Source organism: Capra hircus, chromosome 14, assembly GCF_001704415.2.
Source record: "Capra hircus breed San Clemente chromosome 14, ASM170441v1, whole genome shotgun sequence".
Lineage (NCBI taxonomy): Eukaryota > Metazoa > Chordata > Mammalia > Artiodactyla > Bovidae > Capra > Capra hircus.
Window position 1 is genome coordinate 17354569 of NC_030821.1, and position 18797 is coordinate 17373365.

General features: G+C 34.7%; 1 protein-coding gene across 7 annotated transcripts in view; it reads left to right on the forward strand.

The window, feature by feature from the left end:
* The window catches only part of VPS13B (vacuolar protein sorting 13 homolog B), a 786697-nt gene that overhangs the window by 390237 nt on the left and 377663 nt on the right, over positions 1-18797 (forward strand). For all 7 annotated transcript variants that reach the window (XR_001919125.1, XM_018058289.1, XM_018058286.1 and 4 more), the window contains one exon: positions 11771-11974. Coding sequence is in view for 6 of the 7 variants with exons in the window: in XM_018058289.1 (XP_017913778.1) it covers positions 11771-11974 (204 nt within the window). In the remaining variant the exon portion in view is untranslated. The remainder of the gene's footprint in view (positions 1-11770; positions 11975-18797) is intronic.

Genomic DNA, 18797 nt, shown 5'->3' on the forward strand with positions numbered 1-18797 from the left:
TTCCAATTTATTTTTAAAATAATTGTATTACAAAAAGGACTTAAAAACAGTTATTGAAATTTTCTTCATGAGGTGTAAAGGAAAGAAACACTGAATGAAAGAGGTAAGAATTCATAATGGAGAAGTAAAGTATAAAAACAAATTGGATTTGAGAATTGAAAATACAATATATGAAAAAAAAATACCGTCTAAGGTTACAGGTGGTCTGCATGGGACAGAAGAGTCACTGAACTTGAACACAGAGCATAGAAAGTATTGAATTTGAAAAACAGAAAAAAAAAGATACTTTAAAGAAGATCAAAGCTTAGTGAATGTGGGACAAAACGTTCAAATACATATGTAATTGGAATTCCAGAAGGTAAGGAGAAAAAGCTGGAACCAGAAAAATATTAACAAATAATTGTCCAAAATTTCAGAAAGAGGTAGGCTTTTACATATTCAGAAAGTTCACTTAGTCTCAAGTTTATCTTTGAGGATAAAGTCAAAGGAAAACCTGTTTGGAGACATTGTGATTAAAATACTGAACCAAGAAAGATATAGTTTTTAAAAAATCTTGAAAGCAGCTACAAGAAGATACATATATATATACTTTAACAATGATTTGAATGACTGCAAATTTCTCATTAAAAATGATAGACAACAGAAGACATTGGAACAATATATTTAAAATGCTTACAGAAAAGCACTTTCAAGCCAGTGTGTGTCCACAGAAACAAAAGTGAAATAAAGACACTGTAGATGAAGAAAAACTAAGAAAATTTGTTACCAGCAGCTCTGCTTTACAAGAAATACTGAAGGAAGTTCTATTATGTTAAAAGGGAATGATACTAGATGAAACCTTGAGTCTTCAGAAATAAAGAAAACCACCGAAATAATAAATAGATTGATAAATCTTTTTAAAAAGCTGCTTTAAAAAAATACGTATGGCTGTTGAAAGCAAACATATAACACTGACTGCTAGAGCTTTCAATGTATGTAGATATAATATACAAGAAAATTTCATCATTAAGGGAACTTATAGTGGTTTTTAGATTTCTAAATATGTCATGAAGTGTTACAGTGTAACTTTAGATTGTGAAAGTTTTTATGTATATATTTTAGTTTCTTAGTGAAGTGAAAGTCGCTCAGTCGTGTCCAACTCTGCGACCCCATGGACTATACACAGTCCACGGAATTCTCCAGGCCAGAATACTGGAGTGGGTATCCTTTCCCTTCTGCAGGGGGTCTTCCCAACTCAGGGATTAAACCCAGGTCTCCCACATTGCAGGTGGATTCTTAACCAGCTGAGCCTAAAAAAAAGTAAAAATACAGAGATATAGCCAAACACCAATAAATAAATTAAAATGAAATACTAAAAAAAATTCAAATAATCTAAAGAAAAGAAGACATGATAACAGAGTTACGTAACACAGGGTGGAAATAGTAAACAGAAAAATAAAATTACAGGGCTGAACCCAGTTTAACAAGTGTTATTTTAAAGGTTATGATCTTAACTGGTAGAGTGTTTGACCAGGATTCAGCAGATTAAGGCCTGCAGGCAAATTAGACTACACCCACATTTTTATGTGTTGTCAAAGAATGCCATCATACTGTGTGTGCATACTAAGTTGCTTCAGTGGTGTCTGACTCTTTGCGACCCTTTGGATCATAGCCCACCAGGCTCCTCTGTGCATGGGATTCTCCACACCAGCAGTACTAAAGTGAGTTGCCATGCTCTCCTCCAGGGGATCTTCTGGATCCAGGGATCGAACCCATGTCTCTTACATCGCCTGCATTGGCAGGTGGTACCACTACAGCCACAGAATGAAGTAACAGCAAGGGAGAACACTATGGCTTAAGAAATATAGAATGTTTACTATTTGACCATTTACAGAAAATTTGCTGATCCCTGGTCTAGCTGCTCCTAATAGAGTAGTAATAAAGCAGGACTCTACTACACATTGCATAACAGAGAAACACTTGAAATATTAAGAAACAGAATATAAATACATGCATAGGAAAACATACACACAGTATAAGAAAGATGGATTTGTTCATTTTAATATCAAATAAAATAGACATAAAGGAGTGTTCTCAGAGATAAACAAAATGAAAGAAAAATAGACAATTAAAGGAAAAAATAGGCAATTCTATTCAGTCATATTAGAAAATTATTATCCCATCTCTCTCAGTGATTGTTAAAGAATTAGATGAAAAATAAATAACTGGAGATAAAGAAGATATGAAAAATACTTGTGAACCCACTTTCATCTAATTGACATTTATAGAACACTATATTCAACAACCATGGAATTCATAATATTTTCATATATGCATGGTCTCATTGTATGAAGAGAATTAAAATCAGTATATTAACCATAGTCGAATTATATTAGATATCAATAATTAAGAAAACTGTAAATATCTGGACATTAAACAATAGCTCATAAAGGAAAAATATGAGAAACCACAGTTCAGTTCAGTTGCTCAGTCGTGTCTGACTCTTTGCGACCCCATGAATTGCAGCACGCTAGGCCTCCCTGTCCATCACCAACTCCCCGAGTTCACTCAAACTCAAGTCCATCGAGCCGGTGAAACAACATGCAACACTTTAATTGCAAAATGTTGTTTTCCACTAAGATCAAGAAAAACACTGGATGCCCTCTTTCATCACCTCTATGTCATACTGACCATCTTAGCCATGGCAGTTAAAAGGAAAGAAATACCCAAGCAAAAGAAATAATAAGACTGAAGATGAAAGAAGTAAAACTCTCCCTTCTTTCATATGATCAAATATGTTATAGAAATTCCCCAAGTAAAAAAAAAAAAGAAATTCCCCAAGTAATTAAGAAGCTATTACTAGAACTAATAAACTTATTATGGTTGTAGAAGACAAAATTAATGTCTAAAAACCAATTGTATTTTTCCGTACTAGGAGCCAAAAATTGGAAAATGGAATAATGAATCAGTTCTGTTTAAATTGATGCCAATAAATATACACAAATGAATTTAACAAAACATGTCCAAGATCTCTACCTTAAAAACCACAAAACATTGCTGAGAGAAGTTGAACATCTAACTGGAGAGAGATACCTGTTTGTAGATTAGAAGACAACATTGTTAGGATGGCAGCTATCCTGAAATTGACCTAGCTATTGGGTATAATCACGTTTACAAATCTGGAATGTCAGGCCCATGAATCAAGGCAAATTGGAAGTGGTCAAACAAGAGATGGCAAGAGTGAACATCGACATTCTAGGAATCAGCAAACTAAAATGGACTGGAATGGGTGAGTTTAACTCAGATGACCATTATATTTACTACTGCAGGCAGGAATCCCTTAGAAGAAATGGAGTAGCCATCACGGTCTACAAAAGAGTCCGAAATGCAATACTTAGATGCAATCTCAAAAACGACAGAATGATCTCTGTTTGTTTCCAAGGCAATACATTCAATATCACAGTAATCCAAGCCTATGCCCCAACCAGTAACGCTGAAAAAGCTGAAGTTGAACAGTGCTATGAAGACCTACAAGACCTTTTAGAAGTAACACCCAAAAGAGATGTCCTTTTCATTATAGGGGACTGGAATGCAAAAGTAGGAAGTCAAGAAACACCTGGAGTAACAGGCAAATTTGGCCTTGGAATGCAGAATGAAACAGGGCAAAGACTAATAGAGTTTTGCCAAGAAAATGCACTGGTCATAGCAAACACCCTCTTCCAACAACACAAGGGAAGACCCTACACATGGACATCACCCGATGGTCAACACCGAAATCAGATTGTTTATATTCTTTGCAGCCAAAGATGGAGAAGCTCTATACAGTCAACAAAACTGTGGCTCAGATCATGAACTCCTTTTTGCCGAATTCAGACTTAAATTGAAGAAAGTAGAGAAAACGACTCGACCATTCAGGTATGACCTAAATCAAATCCCTTATGATTATATGGTAGAAGTGAGAAATAGATTTAAGGGCCTAGATCTGATAGATAGAGTGCCTGATGAACTGTGGACTGAGGTTCGTGACATTGTACAGGATACAGGGATCAAGACCATCCCCGTGGAAAAGAAATGCAAAAAAGCAGATTGGCTGTCTGGGGAGTGACTATTTGTATTCACTTACAAATAGCAGTGAAAAGAGAAGGGAAAAGCAGAGGAGAAAAGGAAAGATACAAGCATCTGAATGCAGAGTTCCAAAGAATAGCAAGAAGAGATAAGAAAGCCTTCCTCAGTGATCAATGCAAAGAAACAGGAAAACAACAGGATGGGAAAGACTAGAGATCTCTTCAAGAAAATTAGAGATACCAAGGGAACATATCATGCAAAGATGGGCTCGATAAAGGACAGAAATGGTATGGACCTAACAGAAGCAGAAGATACTATGAAGAGGTAGCAAGAATACACAGGAGAACTGTACAAAGAGATCTTCATGACCCAGATAATCACAATGGTGTGATCACTAATCTAGAGCCAGACATCTGGAATGTGAAGTCAAGTGGGCTTTAGAAAGCATCACTACGAACAAAGCTAGTGGAGGTGATGGAATTCCAGTTGAGCTATTTCAAATCCTGAAAAATGATGCTGTGAAAGTGCTGCACTCAATATGCCAGCAAATTTGGAAAACTCAGCAGTGGCCACAGGACTGGAAAAGGTCAGTTTTTATTCCAATCCCAAAGAAATGCAATGCCAAAAACTGCTCACACTACTTGCACAGTTGCACTCATCCCAGAAGCTAGTAAAGTAATGCTCAAAATTCTCCAAGCCAGGCTTCAGCAATACGTGAACCGTGAACTTCCAGATATTCAAGCTGATTTCAGAAAAGGCAGAGGAAGCAGAGATCAAATTGCCAACATCCGCTGGATCATGGAAAAAGCAAGAGAGTTCCAGAAAACATCTATTTCTGCTTTCTTGACTATGCCAAAGCCTTTGACTGTGTGGATCACAATAAACTGTGGAAAATTCTGAAAGAGATGGGAATACCAGACCACCTAACCTGCCTCTTGAGAAACCTATATGCAGGTCAGGAAGCAACAGTTAAAACTGGACATGGAACAACAGATTGGTTCCAAATAGGATAAGGAGTACGTCAAGGCTGTATATTGTCACCCTGCTTATTTAACTTATATGCAGGAGTGCATCATGAGAAATGCTGGGCTGGAAGAAGCACAAGCTGGAATCAAGATTGCCGGGAGAAATATCAATCACCTCAGATACGCAGATGACACCACCCTTATGGCAGAAAGCAGAGAGGAACTAAAAAGCCACTTGATGAAAGTAAAAGAAGGAGAGTGAAAAAGTTGGCTTAAAGCTCAGCATTCAGAAAACGAAGGTCATGGCATCTGGCTGAAAGAACCTCATGCCCTGAGAATCCCTCTGTACCCAAAATGTAATGAACTTTATCTATGCATTTAATTCCGCTTTTCTTTCTTGATGAGTCCTAATAAACCAACTTCTGTTAAACTGCTACCAACTGCTATATCCAAAATTGATCACAAGATTGTTGGGAACTTTAAGTGAGATATTTATGAAAATAACTTTGCAAGTTGTGAAATGCTATATAAATGACATTTTGATAGTTTAGATTGACTCTGATATAAAATTTGAGATCCTCTATGTAAATTATCTTGAATATCCCTGATGGAATATGGCAGTATTCCTGAAGGGACTAGAAGCTACAAAACCACACAGCACTTTGAAAAATCAAGTACTCAAAGATTTGTTGCTGATTTTTGTAGTTCAGTTGCTAAGTCCTATCTGACTCTTTTGTGACCCCATAGCTTTTCTGTTGGTGACGTTGCCCAGGCAAGAATAGTGCAGTGGATTGCCATTTCCTTCTCCAGGAGATCTTCTGACCTAGGAATAGAACTTGTGTTTCCTGCTTGGCGGGCAGACTCTACCACTGACTGAGCCACTTAGGGAAGCCCGATTAAACAGACATCTGCATAATAAATAGATAAGCTAGATAAGGGAGGTTTTGGGGTTTTTTTTTTTTCTTTCCAATTTTAACAAGTCTTTGACTTAAAATTTTAAACCACAGTATCAAACATGTGTTGAGAGGATAAAGCAATACAACACTGGTTAATACACTGAACCAATGGTACAAGTTTGAATTTGAGACTTTACATGTAGTTTGTAAGTATCCATATAGCCTATTATATCTCCATATCTCTGGAAATTGCTTCATTAGGAATCTATGAAGGCAAACGCATTATGTCTAATCGCTGAAGGATTTACTTGAAAACTCTTTTCAGAAATGGGCTCCCCTGGTGGCTCAGATAGTAAAGAATCTGGCTGCAGTGCAGGAGACCTGGGTTTGATCCCTGGGTTGGGAAGATCCCCTGGAGAAGGGAATGGCCACCCCCACCAGTATTCTTGCCTGGAGAATTCCATGGACAGAGGATCCTGGCGGGCTGTAGTAGATGGGGTCACAAAGAGTCAGACACTACTGAGCCACTAACAGTTTGAGTTTTCAGAAATAAATGTACTAAGGAAATATAATTTTATTAACAATTATTTATTTTATTATTTTATAAATACTCAAAATCTTTGCAAATACTATTTGATATCCTTGTGTGCCAGATTAACCTAAATTTTAATGGTAAAACATGAGACTCCAAATAAACCTCTTTTTGTGAGTGATTGCTTTAGCCTGTATTCCAGACTCCCTCTGGATTCTGTCAAAATTACAGATGATGACTTGATTTTTTTTCCATTTAGCAGTGCATTTAGCATTTAGCAGATATTTATTGAGTGCTACATATAGGCCAGAAATGAGGGGGAAAGATTAGTAAGATAAACACATGAAGAAGGCCATGCCTATGCACATCATAATCCAGCTGTTGAAAGCCACAGATAAAGAACATATCTTGAAAGTATTAGAAAAAGAGAAAAAATGACACATTACATGCAAGAGGACTGAATTTTTATTGTTCGCTTACTTCTTATAGGAAACTGTAGGAATCAAAAGATCAACATCATTAAATTATGAAAAATTTTTATAAAGCCTCTCAACTCAAAATTCTAAATAAAAAATATGTAACATTTATGAATGAAGACAAAATAAAAGGAGTTTTTGTATGAAAGAATCTATCACCAGTAGAACTACACTGTAAGAAATCCTAAAGAAAATCCTTCATGCTGAAGGGAAATGAAACCAGATGTTTGAGCAACTTTTCAAATGTTTATTGGCCATTGAGTTTGCTCTTTTATAAACTGACAGTTCATTTTGTTTACATTAATTTGTATTTTCCTAATTATTAATGCAGATGGACATATTTTCATTGTTTCTTGGCCACTTAATTTGCTCTTTTTATGAGTTATTTCATATCATTTACTTAATTTTTCTGTTAAATTTCTTAGCAGTTTGAAGAGCCTCCTTATATTCTATAAATGCAGACCCTGTAATACAGTTATTTGCTTTAATATTTATGGCATTTTTGGCCAAAAATCTTTAATCTTTCTTAGTGAAGTATACCTATAAAACTTTTTTTGGAGGGAGGTGTCCTGGCTTATAAAGTGTTGCGGGCCCTAAAATACAAACACGTGTTTGTATTATAATAATATGTGTAAGATCCCTAAAATTTATTTTACTCTTTTTATTTTAAGATTAATGACCCTAAATAAACATCTTTCTTATGAGAGGTTTCTCACTAGCTAATCTGGGTTTTTTTTGTTTGTTTCCCATTTATGTTTTTTTTGAAGTACTACTTATCCTTTTTTGTGCTATGGACTTCTTTGAGAATCTTATAAAAGCCTTTCCCCCAGAACAGTGTATATGTCTACTAAATTTTACATACACTGTCAGAAACTTTGTGGACTTTGGATTATAGCCCAGTGTATACTCTTCTTGATTCTGTTCAATTCCTACTTCCATACCTTTTTTTATTAGAATGACATCAGAAGTGTTTGTACATACACATTAATTAATTTGGTTCATTATTGCTTAGAGCTCTCAAGTAGTGTATATACTTTAAAATATAGTGCAATCTCTATATGTAGGGCACACCTAAAACAGATTTATTGTAATGTCTGAATTTGTTGTAGATCCTTGCATCAGCTGCAGAGACCTAAACTGCCGTGTCAGTTCCTAGAACTTATTCATTGCCAGTCAAAGCCTTGGACACTATAAATATTTAACCTGGTTGAATCAGAGTATTTGTTCGTAGGAGTGATTTCCATCAACCTTGACTTTCATCTGAAATATTTTACCAGTTACCCCATTTCCTTTAATGTCTTTAGGAACTAGTCTCTCAAACCTTAAACTCTGTGTTTATTCAAAAATTAAGTGAATTCTCTTTAATATAGAATCTTCTTTAACATAATAAAATTTCAGTTTTCTCTCTACCAATAATTAAGTATGGGAAACTAGAGAAAGAATAGATTTTATACTCCTTTCCTATCCATTTATTCAGGTTTTTTTTGCTCTAAGTTCAGTTTTCACCACAATATTGGAATTTGGCATTACTGTCTAAGAACACAATCACTGAGTTCAGACAAAACTGGATTTGTATTCTTGTACCAATCATTTTTTAATTTCTCTATGCTTCTGATTTTCAGTTTTATTTTATAAACAAATAGTGTGACTAAGTGTAATGCTCTGTATGAACAGAGTGTTGTTTGTTTTTTGAGTTTTTTTGGCAGAAACTTTCTTTTGAAACTGAATTTTAATGTTTAGTAACAGTCCGTATGCTAAACAAAATAGCCTTTCTAAATATTCACTTAAAGCTCTTTCTTGTTCCACATGGATCAGGCATTGCTTGCTGGAGTTCCATTCCTACTTGGTTTCCATTGACAGTTTATCTATGAATTTTCTTCTTCCTGTTTACCTTTCTGTTTACTCTTCTATCTGACCTTCCTAATATACTTCAAAACTTCTCATGGCCTCCATATTATGTCTTTTTTATTTTATGCACTTAGCTGTTGCTCTTGCTGTTCTTATGACTGGAATGATTCTTCACACCCACTGAAATCCTGTCTGTTCTTCAAGAGTATATTTTCGTGAGCCTTGTCTTTGCCTTTCCAGCCCAGTTAAGTCTTGTTTCTGATTGGTTATAAACTTAAATGAAAAATATATGTGCAGTTAATTTTTAAAGAATGTAATGTTACATTTTATGGTTAATATCTTGCATATATGCAAAATATTACTGATATTTAATCACCTTCATACATACCCAATATAAAGTTGCCTCCTGTGGTGCTCATTTTTTAGAGAATTTTAAAAAAGTTTTTTTGGGATTTACATAAATACAGGGCTTCCCTTGTAACTCAGTGGTAAAGAATCCACCTGCCAATGCAGGATATGTGGGTTCGATCCCTGTGTGGGGAATATCTGCTGGAGATAGAAATGACAACCCATTCCATATTTTTGCCCAGGAAATCCCATGCACAGAGATAACCTGGCAGGCCCTCCATGGGGTTGCAAAAGATTTGGACATGACTGAAACCACTAAATTATAACAGCATAAATACAATAAATTGCGCATGTTTAGGTTATCTAATTTGATAACATTTGGCTAATGTACCCATGAAATCACCTTCACAGTTGAGATAATGCATCATCCTCAAAAGTTTCTTTGTGCCCCTTTGTTATTCTCCCTTTCACTCCTCCCCTAGTTCCAGATAATCACTGATACTGTTACTGATTAATTTTCATTTGCTAGAATTCTGTATAAATGGAATCATACAGTTGTGTTGTCTTGCTCTCTCTTGCCTAACTTCCTTGATTCAGCATTGTGATTTTGAGATTAATCCATGTTTTTCCATGAATCTATAATTTATTTCTTTTTATTGCTAAGTATTCTGTTGTTCTGTTGTTTAACTTACTAGTTAACATTTAAGATTTTTCCTAGGTTCAGGCTCTTAGATATAAAACTGCTATGGATAGTTTTTTATAGGTCTTTGTGTGGACATAGATTTTAATTTTTCTTGGGGAAACACTTAGGAAATGGTTCATACATATGGTAGATATGTCTTTTTCAGAAACTGACAAACTGTATTCTAAATTTTGTTTTTTGTCACAGTAAATGAGAATTTTAGCTGCTCTACATCTTCACTGATACTTGGTCTCGTTATACTTTTTTAATTTCGGATGTCTTAATAGGTCGTTAGTAGTAGCTCATTGTGGCTTTTGTGGATATATTTTTCAGTACAGCTTGAAGGGTATGAGTTGAACATTTATCTTCAGAATTTTTGCCTTATTATTTTAAACCTCTGGATTGAAGAAGCCTGGATTCCATGATAGTAACTTTCCTCTTTGAAAATAATGATACTTTTCAAGTTTATATCATTGCTTATTTGACATGCTGAATACACAGTATACTTGGTGACATTCATATACAATTATTTAATGGTTAGAGTTAAAGGAAATCAGAAGTAGTGACAATAAAGGCAGCATCATTTCTCTTAAGTAAATATACTTTATGCCCAGAAAAGTATTTAGAAACTGTTTATACTTTCTTTATGCATCAGTTCTATTATTTAAGAAAAAGTAAAATACTCTTTTTAAAAATTTGGTTTGGAACAAAACGATTTCTTTTTAGAGAGTACTAATGATTATGAAAGCCAAAAGGAATTAAACTTAAAATTTTCTAACTGCTTTTTTCTAGGAATTCTAGCCATTAGATTTAAAAAAAAAAAAAAAAAAGAGCTATACCCTGAGATTTGAGACTTCCCCACACAAAAAGCAAGAAAAAACTGTAACCCATGTACTGTTTTATATCAAATAAGGATTGACAACACTGTTTTTAGGCATCTGTTCTGCCCACATAAGAAGCCAGCTTTATCATCTGGATGTGTCCTGCGGCTGAAACTTCTTATAAATATGAGAATTTCTTTCTTTCTTTTTTTAATGGCAAGCAGAATATGGTATCCAGCTGTGGATTTGCTTATATATTGTGTTTGCATTTTCCCCCCTAGGCTTCTTTTATACAGTATATGGCAATATGTTGTCATACAAATTCCATGATTAATGCTTATTTATGAAATCTTATGTAAATATCTTAGAACTTAGTCAAACAACGTGCAAGTTAAACAGTTTTTTTTTCTGGATATTGGAATGACAAATCTGAAGGGAATAGTAGGTTGGATAGTTTATGTTCTTTACCTGTAGAAAAGTCTCATATAACATTTTACTTTTACTATTCTCTGTTATATCTTTTGTTTTTTACTGTATTTGCTGGGTAAGAAATCCACTTTCAGATTTATTCTTCAGAAAATAGAGAAAATTTAAACTGTAAATAATTAAAAACTAAGAATGGCAATTATATATTATTAAATAGTCATATATACTAGGATATATTTGATTTCTAATTTTTGATCCTGAGGGCTCTGTTTAAGAGGCATTTATTTGTGATTCTGTTAGTCATTTATTGAAAGAAATCTGTCTAATCATAAGCTGTTGTATTAGCATTTAATTTTATTAGTATGATTTTCCTACAAAAATGCTAACTTGCTATAAAATATCGAGTTATAAATATGGGACCAATTTTAGGTATGATTAAATTTATTTGTCTCAAATCCAATTCATGGTTAAATGTTTAATATTGTATATTTGAATTATTTGTCTCTATATCATCAGAATGATGGTATCATAATAATATGTATATAATAATTAGAGTATATATTATAGATCATGATAGAGTACTATGATAAATGATTTACTAGTAGATTTTTATTTCATGTATTCTTATTTCTGTGGACTTAGTTTTAAGTTTCTCACGTTGAGTATTTTAGTCAGTTTTGACCAGGAGTTAAAAGATTTGTTTTTGCTTTTTATTTTTTTCCTTCTGCTTAGGTGCAGCTCTTATATGAGTTAACAGGTATCATGAATAAAGTCTGGAATAAGATTCAGAAGAGAGGCAATCTCAGTTCTTCTTCAGCTTACCCGGAATCCATGGTGGGGCCTTTCCCTAGCTCTCCAGTTAGAAGCAGTATAGGCACAGCTCCTCTAGATAACAGCACATGTAGCCCATCTGCTGACATTGGAACTACTACTGAGGTAAGTGTTTCTGAAAAATTGTGTTAGTAAATGAAGGGTGATAGATACACCACAGAGTTCTATGTCAGGATTGAGAATGAAGATGACCTTACCTCTGTGGAAGCTGATGAGTTTAGAGGCTCATGAAGTGCTATGGTAGGTATGGCTGTGTGTTACTGTTTTTCTTAGGTTCAAGGATTTTCATCACTTTCAGTAGTTAGTGGGATAGTTCAGGAAAGTAGAGGTTCTGTGAAATGGCAAAAACTAAGGCACAGTAAATGTATGGCTTCTCAGAAGTATGGAAACTTAGAAGCTGACTGCAAAAGAGGCTCAGAACCAGAGTGTCTTTATTATCTTTAGATTGTGATTTTCAATCTTGACCAATGCAAAGTTCTCTCCTTCTGATCATAGAAACTTCCTTTTCATTTTTCACATTGTGACGTCACCCAATATATCTGTGCCCTTTTTATGACAAATATTTTCAAAGCCCCTCCTTTTCTTTCCTAAAATGAAAATAAACATAACCTGCATATACATATGTTTTCAAAAATAATATTCTGAATAAAATATAAAGAATTAAAGGAAAGTAAAGTATAGTAAATTATTATTATAATATGTAAATACTCAGGCATGGTTACATTAGAAGTTGTAATGCAGTTGCCAGGTACATATAATTACTGTGAATGTATCTGATGCAAACATACTTTTACAGGACTGTATTAAATGCTGCAAGCGGGACCATTGTTGGCGTGATTTTCTGAAATAATGCAAACTTGATAAAATTTCAAAGAAAATAAATTTTTTGTTCTTTTCAGTAGTTGCATTTCTGGAGCTCTTAATATATATTAAATGTCAGTCACTTAGTCTTGTCTGACTCTTTGCGACCCCATGGACCATAGCCTACCAGACTCCTCTAGTCCATGGGATTCTCCAGGCAAGAATACTGGAGTGGGTTGCCATTTCCTTCTCCAATATATACTAAAATCATGCATAAATACAAAAAATACTGTTTTTAGATTTAGAACAGGATTTAATGCTCAAATATTTACTTATAAACAGGATTTTCACCTACTTCAATTACTGTCAGATAATCTCCATTTTGGCTGATTTTGGTATTGACCATCTGGTGATGTCCTTGTGTAGATTTGTCTCTTGAGTTGTTGGAAAAGGATGTTGCATGACCAATGTGCTCTCTTGACAAAATTCTGTTAGCCTTTGCCCTACTTCATTTTGTACTCCAAAGCCAAACTTGCTGTTATTCCAGGTATCTCTTAAGTTCCTACTTTTGCATTCTGATCCCCTATGATGAAAAGGACATGTTAGTTTTTGGTGTTAGTTTTAGGTCTTGTAGGTCTTCATAGAACCAATCAACTTCAGCTTCTTAGGCATCAGTGGTTGGGGCAGACTTGGATTCCTGTGATGTTGAACAGTTTCCCTTGTAAGTGAACTGAGACCATTCTATCATTTTTGAGATTGCACCCAAGTACTGCATGTTGGAGTAGTACTATTGATATTTGACCCTTGCATAAGCAACTTCTCTATCCTCTATTCCTGCTTATTCAAATCTTAAGAATCACAATGACCTAAGTGACAGAAGTACTTTTTTTTTCTCCCCAAATGAAAATCTAAAACTGTTTGGGATATGGAGTCAATGGGACATACCCTTTTGGGATAAAAACATTGACTTCCTTCTGGAAATTGCAGGGCATGTTCATCTGTATTAGATCTCATAATCAGGGTTACCATGTCCTTCTGTTTAGCTTGGACACAGCACATTTCTAGAAAGTACCATTTAAATTGTACTTTGTGTGAATGGCAGGTCCTAGATGTATGACCAGCAGGTGTTCATTCCAGATGAGCCCTGTCTTTTCTTAGCTTGCAATGTTTTTTAAATATTTCTTTCTAAAAGGCTGCTCCCAAAATACATGCTTCCTCATGCTCATCTTAACATTGTTTAATACAGTACTTAGTAAACAGTTGTTTAGTGGGACACTCTCCTTTCTACCAGTGAAGTGCCCAGAGTATTTAACTTCTTTTATCAGTTTCACTTGTATTATCCTTGTCTATCAATGTATCACCGTAAGCTTTTGATTACCAAAGTTTTTCACAAAATGTATTTTGTGCAATGTCAACATATTGGCTGTGAAAAAAGAAGTCTTTGGTTAAATAAGTTTGAAAAATACTACATTAAAGAAAGTTGAAGTTCTTGATTTTTCAAAACCATATTATATCTGTCTTTGTTTGACTTGCTTAATACAGTAATCTCTTGGTCTCAAGAGCTTTTGCATTGTAAGAACACTATGCATTGTAAGAACTTTACTGCAAGAGCTTTTGGTATCTCTTATATGTGGAATCTAAAAAATGATAGAAATGAACTTATTTACAAAACAGAAATAGACTCACAGACATAGATAACAAACTGGTTACCAGAAGTGGTAGTGTGTGGGGGTGGAGACAAATTAGGAGTTTCGAGTTAACATATACCATTACAATATATAAAATAGTAAACAGCAAGAACCTGCTGTATAGCACAGGGAACTATATTCAGTATCTTGTAGTAAGGTATAATGAAAAAGAATCTGAAAAATATATTTGTGTGTGTGTGAATATATGTATATAAAACTGAATCACCATGCTCTACACCAGAAACTAACACAACATTGTAACTAACTATAAAAATACATATATAGTATATATATTTTTGTGGTTAGTTACAGTAGTGCTTCCCTACCATTTTCATGTCATTACATATATAGAAGATGATGTTTGCATCGGGAGTAATCAAAAGAATCTCTCAGTCATTGAAAGCTCCATTCACTCTAGGCTCTACTCTAAAACCTTGAGGGCCAAGAGTTCCATGTCCCAGCAAAGTTTTGACACATCCTGTGGTGTCTCTTAGTTAGTAAACTCTGAGTAGTAGTATTACTTTGATAAATATATTTTTAATATTTTTATTATTGCCTCAGTAAAAGGGTGTTGATGTTGATGAATTTAATTGTCACATTGAAATTATCCTATAGTTATATTCTATCCCTTCCCCATTGTAACAAAATTGTTTTATAACAGCATAGTGCTACTATGGTATACCATTTGATAAGTTCAACAAAGTCTTCTTCATGTAGTCAGTGCTAAGAAGAAAATTTAAAGTTTTGTGTGTTCCTAGAGGTGACATGATTTCCCTGGTGGCTCAGTTGGTAAAGCATCTGCCTACAATGCGGGAAACCTGGGTTCGATCCGTGGGTCGGAAAGATCCTCTGGAGTAGGAAATGCCAACCCACTCCAGTATTTTGCCTGGAAAATCCCATGGATGGAAGAGCCTGGTAGGACAGAGTCAGACATGACTGAGTGACCTCACTCACTCACTTAGAGGTGGCATGTTAAATATTTAGAAGATTTCTGTGAGTAGAGCTGGCGTGAGCTGGCATGGCTGGCCCTACCTCATGCCTGATCAAGGCTTGTCTTGCCTTCCTGGTGGTGTCTCTGCCCTTTGCTCTAATATGGCTCTGATGGAGGTGTTCTTGCCAGGTAGGGCACATAAGAGAGAAGGCAACTGCCCACAGCTCTGTTACCATGGGGTAGCCCAGAAGCAAGTACCATCTTCAAGCAGAGGTCACAATCTTTTGCAGTAGAGAGCCAGACAGTAAACGCTGTATTTGCATGCCATGCTATCTCTGTTGCAATCATTCAACTCTGAGCACTTTGCAAGCATTGTTTCTATTTATTCTGAAACCTATATTATGAGTTGGGTAGAATTGTTTCCCTTTTACAATGAAGAATTTGTAACTACAGAGGTTAAGTGACTTGGTTGAGATCATATAGGTAAGTGGCAAAGCTGAAATGAAAACTTCTGCCTTGTAACTCCAGGGTCCCTAATGTGTGTTATCGTATGAATTCTAGAACTTGATTCACTGATAAATTTTTATTTTAAAAGTAAATCGTTGCCACCAAGTGTAGGTGTGTTCTCCTTTTTCCTGCTCAGCACTTGAGGTTTTGTGGAATATTTTTATTCAGTTCTAAAAAATTCTCAGACAACAGCAGGAAGATTCTTCTACAATCCCATTATTTTCTAGAACTTCTTATGTTCTCTCTCTTTGTCTGTGAACCACTATTTGTTAGTTGATTTTTATTTGTTTTCTTTTTTTCTCTACTGTCATTAGTGCTTTGTTTTCATTCCAAGGCATTTTTTCAATTCCTTTTTTAATTCCACTTTACCAAGTATCCCTTTAACTATGTCTAATCCACCTAGTTTCAATTAGTGATGCAAGCAAGGATTTGGAAGGTGAGAGAAGAGAGAGGTTGGTGTTTTTCTTTCTTGTTCCGTCCCCATTTTGGTGCCCCATATGGAAAACATTCATGACACTTCTATAATTCATTGAAGCCTCATGTGAATCATCTGTTTTACTGAAAAAGCAGCTGGTTTTTTGGATCCAGGCTTTATGTAAATGGTTCCAGCGTAGACTCCAGTTTGCCCTGAGTGAGAATTAAAATGACATTGCTCAAACCTCTAGATCCTTACATGAGTTTGATACCTCCATTTACCACCACAGACTCAGTTCCCGTTTGTTACCCAGATTTGTGTTTCCTCTTCATTTCTGACATCTTGAGATTTCCTTTTATTTGTTTCAAGTTTCACTATTTTATTAGTCAGAGGAAAGTGACATTCTCATAAGGACAAAGGTGTTGACTAGGAAGGGAAACCACCGGAGATAGTATAGTACCTGGAGCTAGTAACACTAGGATGTTATTGCTATAAATAGGCTTAAAGGCATGGAAAACAGGGACTAATACTCTGACTTCATATTTTTTCTTCCTTCCTGTCTCCTGCTGCAGTTCCACAGAACAACTAGAAAGCAGAGGACAAGAATATTTGTACATATTGTTCACATAGGTTAGCCTCCCAGATAAACAGTGTATTAATGATTGAAAAAGAATAGATGAAAGAAAAGACAAAATTCTTGTGTTTTATCTAGAATTTCAGTGCTTTCGTGGTAGAAATGGAAAACATTCATTTCAACTTTATCTGCCATGTTACTTGACTTTAAATTTCTATAACATCTTTGAGTACTGAGAACCGGTCTTTGGAATCTTTGTTTTCCTCATTCTGTCTTGTATGTGTTATGTTAGATTCTCAAAATCAATGGTTAACTTTTTTTTGCTGAATATTTTTATTGTGGTAAAATATAAGTAACATTATTTACCATTTTCACCATTTTTATATTTATATTTAAGTGGCATTATTAAATGATATTCAGTGCCCCAGCCATAACAACTATCCATTTTCAAAACTATTTCATCATTTCAAACAAAAAGTCTTCTCCCATGAAACAGTGACTCCCCATTTTCCCATTGCCATCCTTGATAACCATTATTAATATTTTCTGTCTCTGTGAATTCATCTATTCTGGGAACCTCATATAAGACAAATTGTAAGTATTTGTTTAGCTTATTTTACGTTGTGTAATCTTTTAGAGATTTATTCACATAGTAACATGTGTAAGAATTTCATTCCCTTCTATGGCTGATATTCCATTTGTTTATATAGCATATTTTATTTATCCATTGATCTGTTGATGGACATCTGGGTTATTTCCACCTTTTAGCTATTATGAATAAAGCTGTATGAACACAGATATATAATGGTTGGTTAATTCTTAATGAAGTTATTTTGTTTGAAGATACTGTATGCATTTTATATGGCCTGTGCCTGACAATCCATTTCAAAACTAATACTAGAAATGCTATTTTAATTTTTCTTTACCTATTGAAATATGTTGATAACTGAGTTATTTATTACATAAGGAGTAGAGGAAAGTGAATGTAGAATCATTCAATATACTTTATTTAGTACTGATTTTCTTAATCAAAAGAGCACATTTCTGTCATTTTAATGATTTGCTTACTATCAATATGGATGGTATAGAATTAAGACAGCACTTAATATTATCCCTGAATGAATTCAAGCATATTTCAAATTCTGCCAAAAAATGTAGTACCAAAGAGAAAAGAAGTGAAAATTCAAAGTCATTTACTTAGTTTCCATAGTAACTTTGCAAACATAAAAATAGAATGTTGGTAATTTATTTTCTCTAAGGTGTGTTTTTTTTTCTCGTGAGGAAAACCAGCTAATTGTGTCTGCTACTTCCCCACTTTTTGTCATAGACTCTACTTTGTCAGCTTTAAGGATTGCCTCCCTCTAATTTGGGATAATAATTTTGCAGAGCTTGAGAAGTGAACAAAGATATTTTTCTTAATTCCATCAGTTTACAGTTATTCTATTGAAAGGGATTGTTGGAAATCTCATTTACTAGAAAACTGAAATGCAGTGAATTTCGGCTAGTGACACACAAACCAGGGACTAGGCCGACTCATCCAAGTGTGATTCTAAGTTAATGGAATCTATAGAAAACACTTTGGAATCAGACAACTTGAGTTTTTATCTCTAATGTTTATGATCACATTGTGTTTAGTCACTTCAGTTGTGTCCAACTCTGCAACACATGGACTGTAGCCCACCAGGCTCCTCTGTCCATGGGATTCTCCAGGCAAGAATATAGGAGTAAGTTGCCATGCTTTCCTCCAGGGTATCTTCCTGACCCAGGGATCAAACCTGCATCTCCTGAATGCAGGCAGATTCTTTACCACTGAGCCACCTGGGAAGCCCTGTGATCACATTCTTTAACCTCTGCTCTTTAGTTTCATTATCTCTAAAAGTGGAGATTATATTCATCTCAATGTATTAGTACAAATATTAATTGAGTATCTATGAATATGGTATGTTCCTCTATTTGTATTTTCCTTAATTTCAGTAAGATTTTGGTTTTCTTTTTAGAAATCATCCCCATTT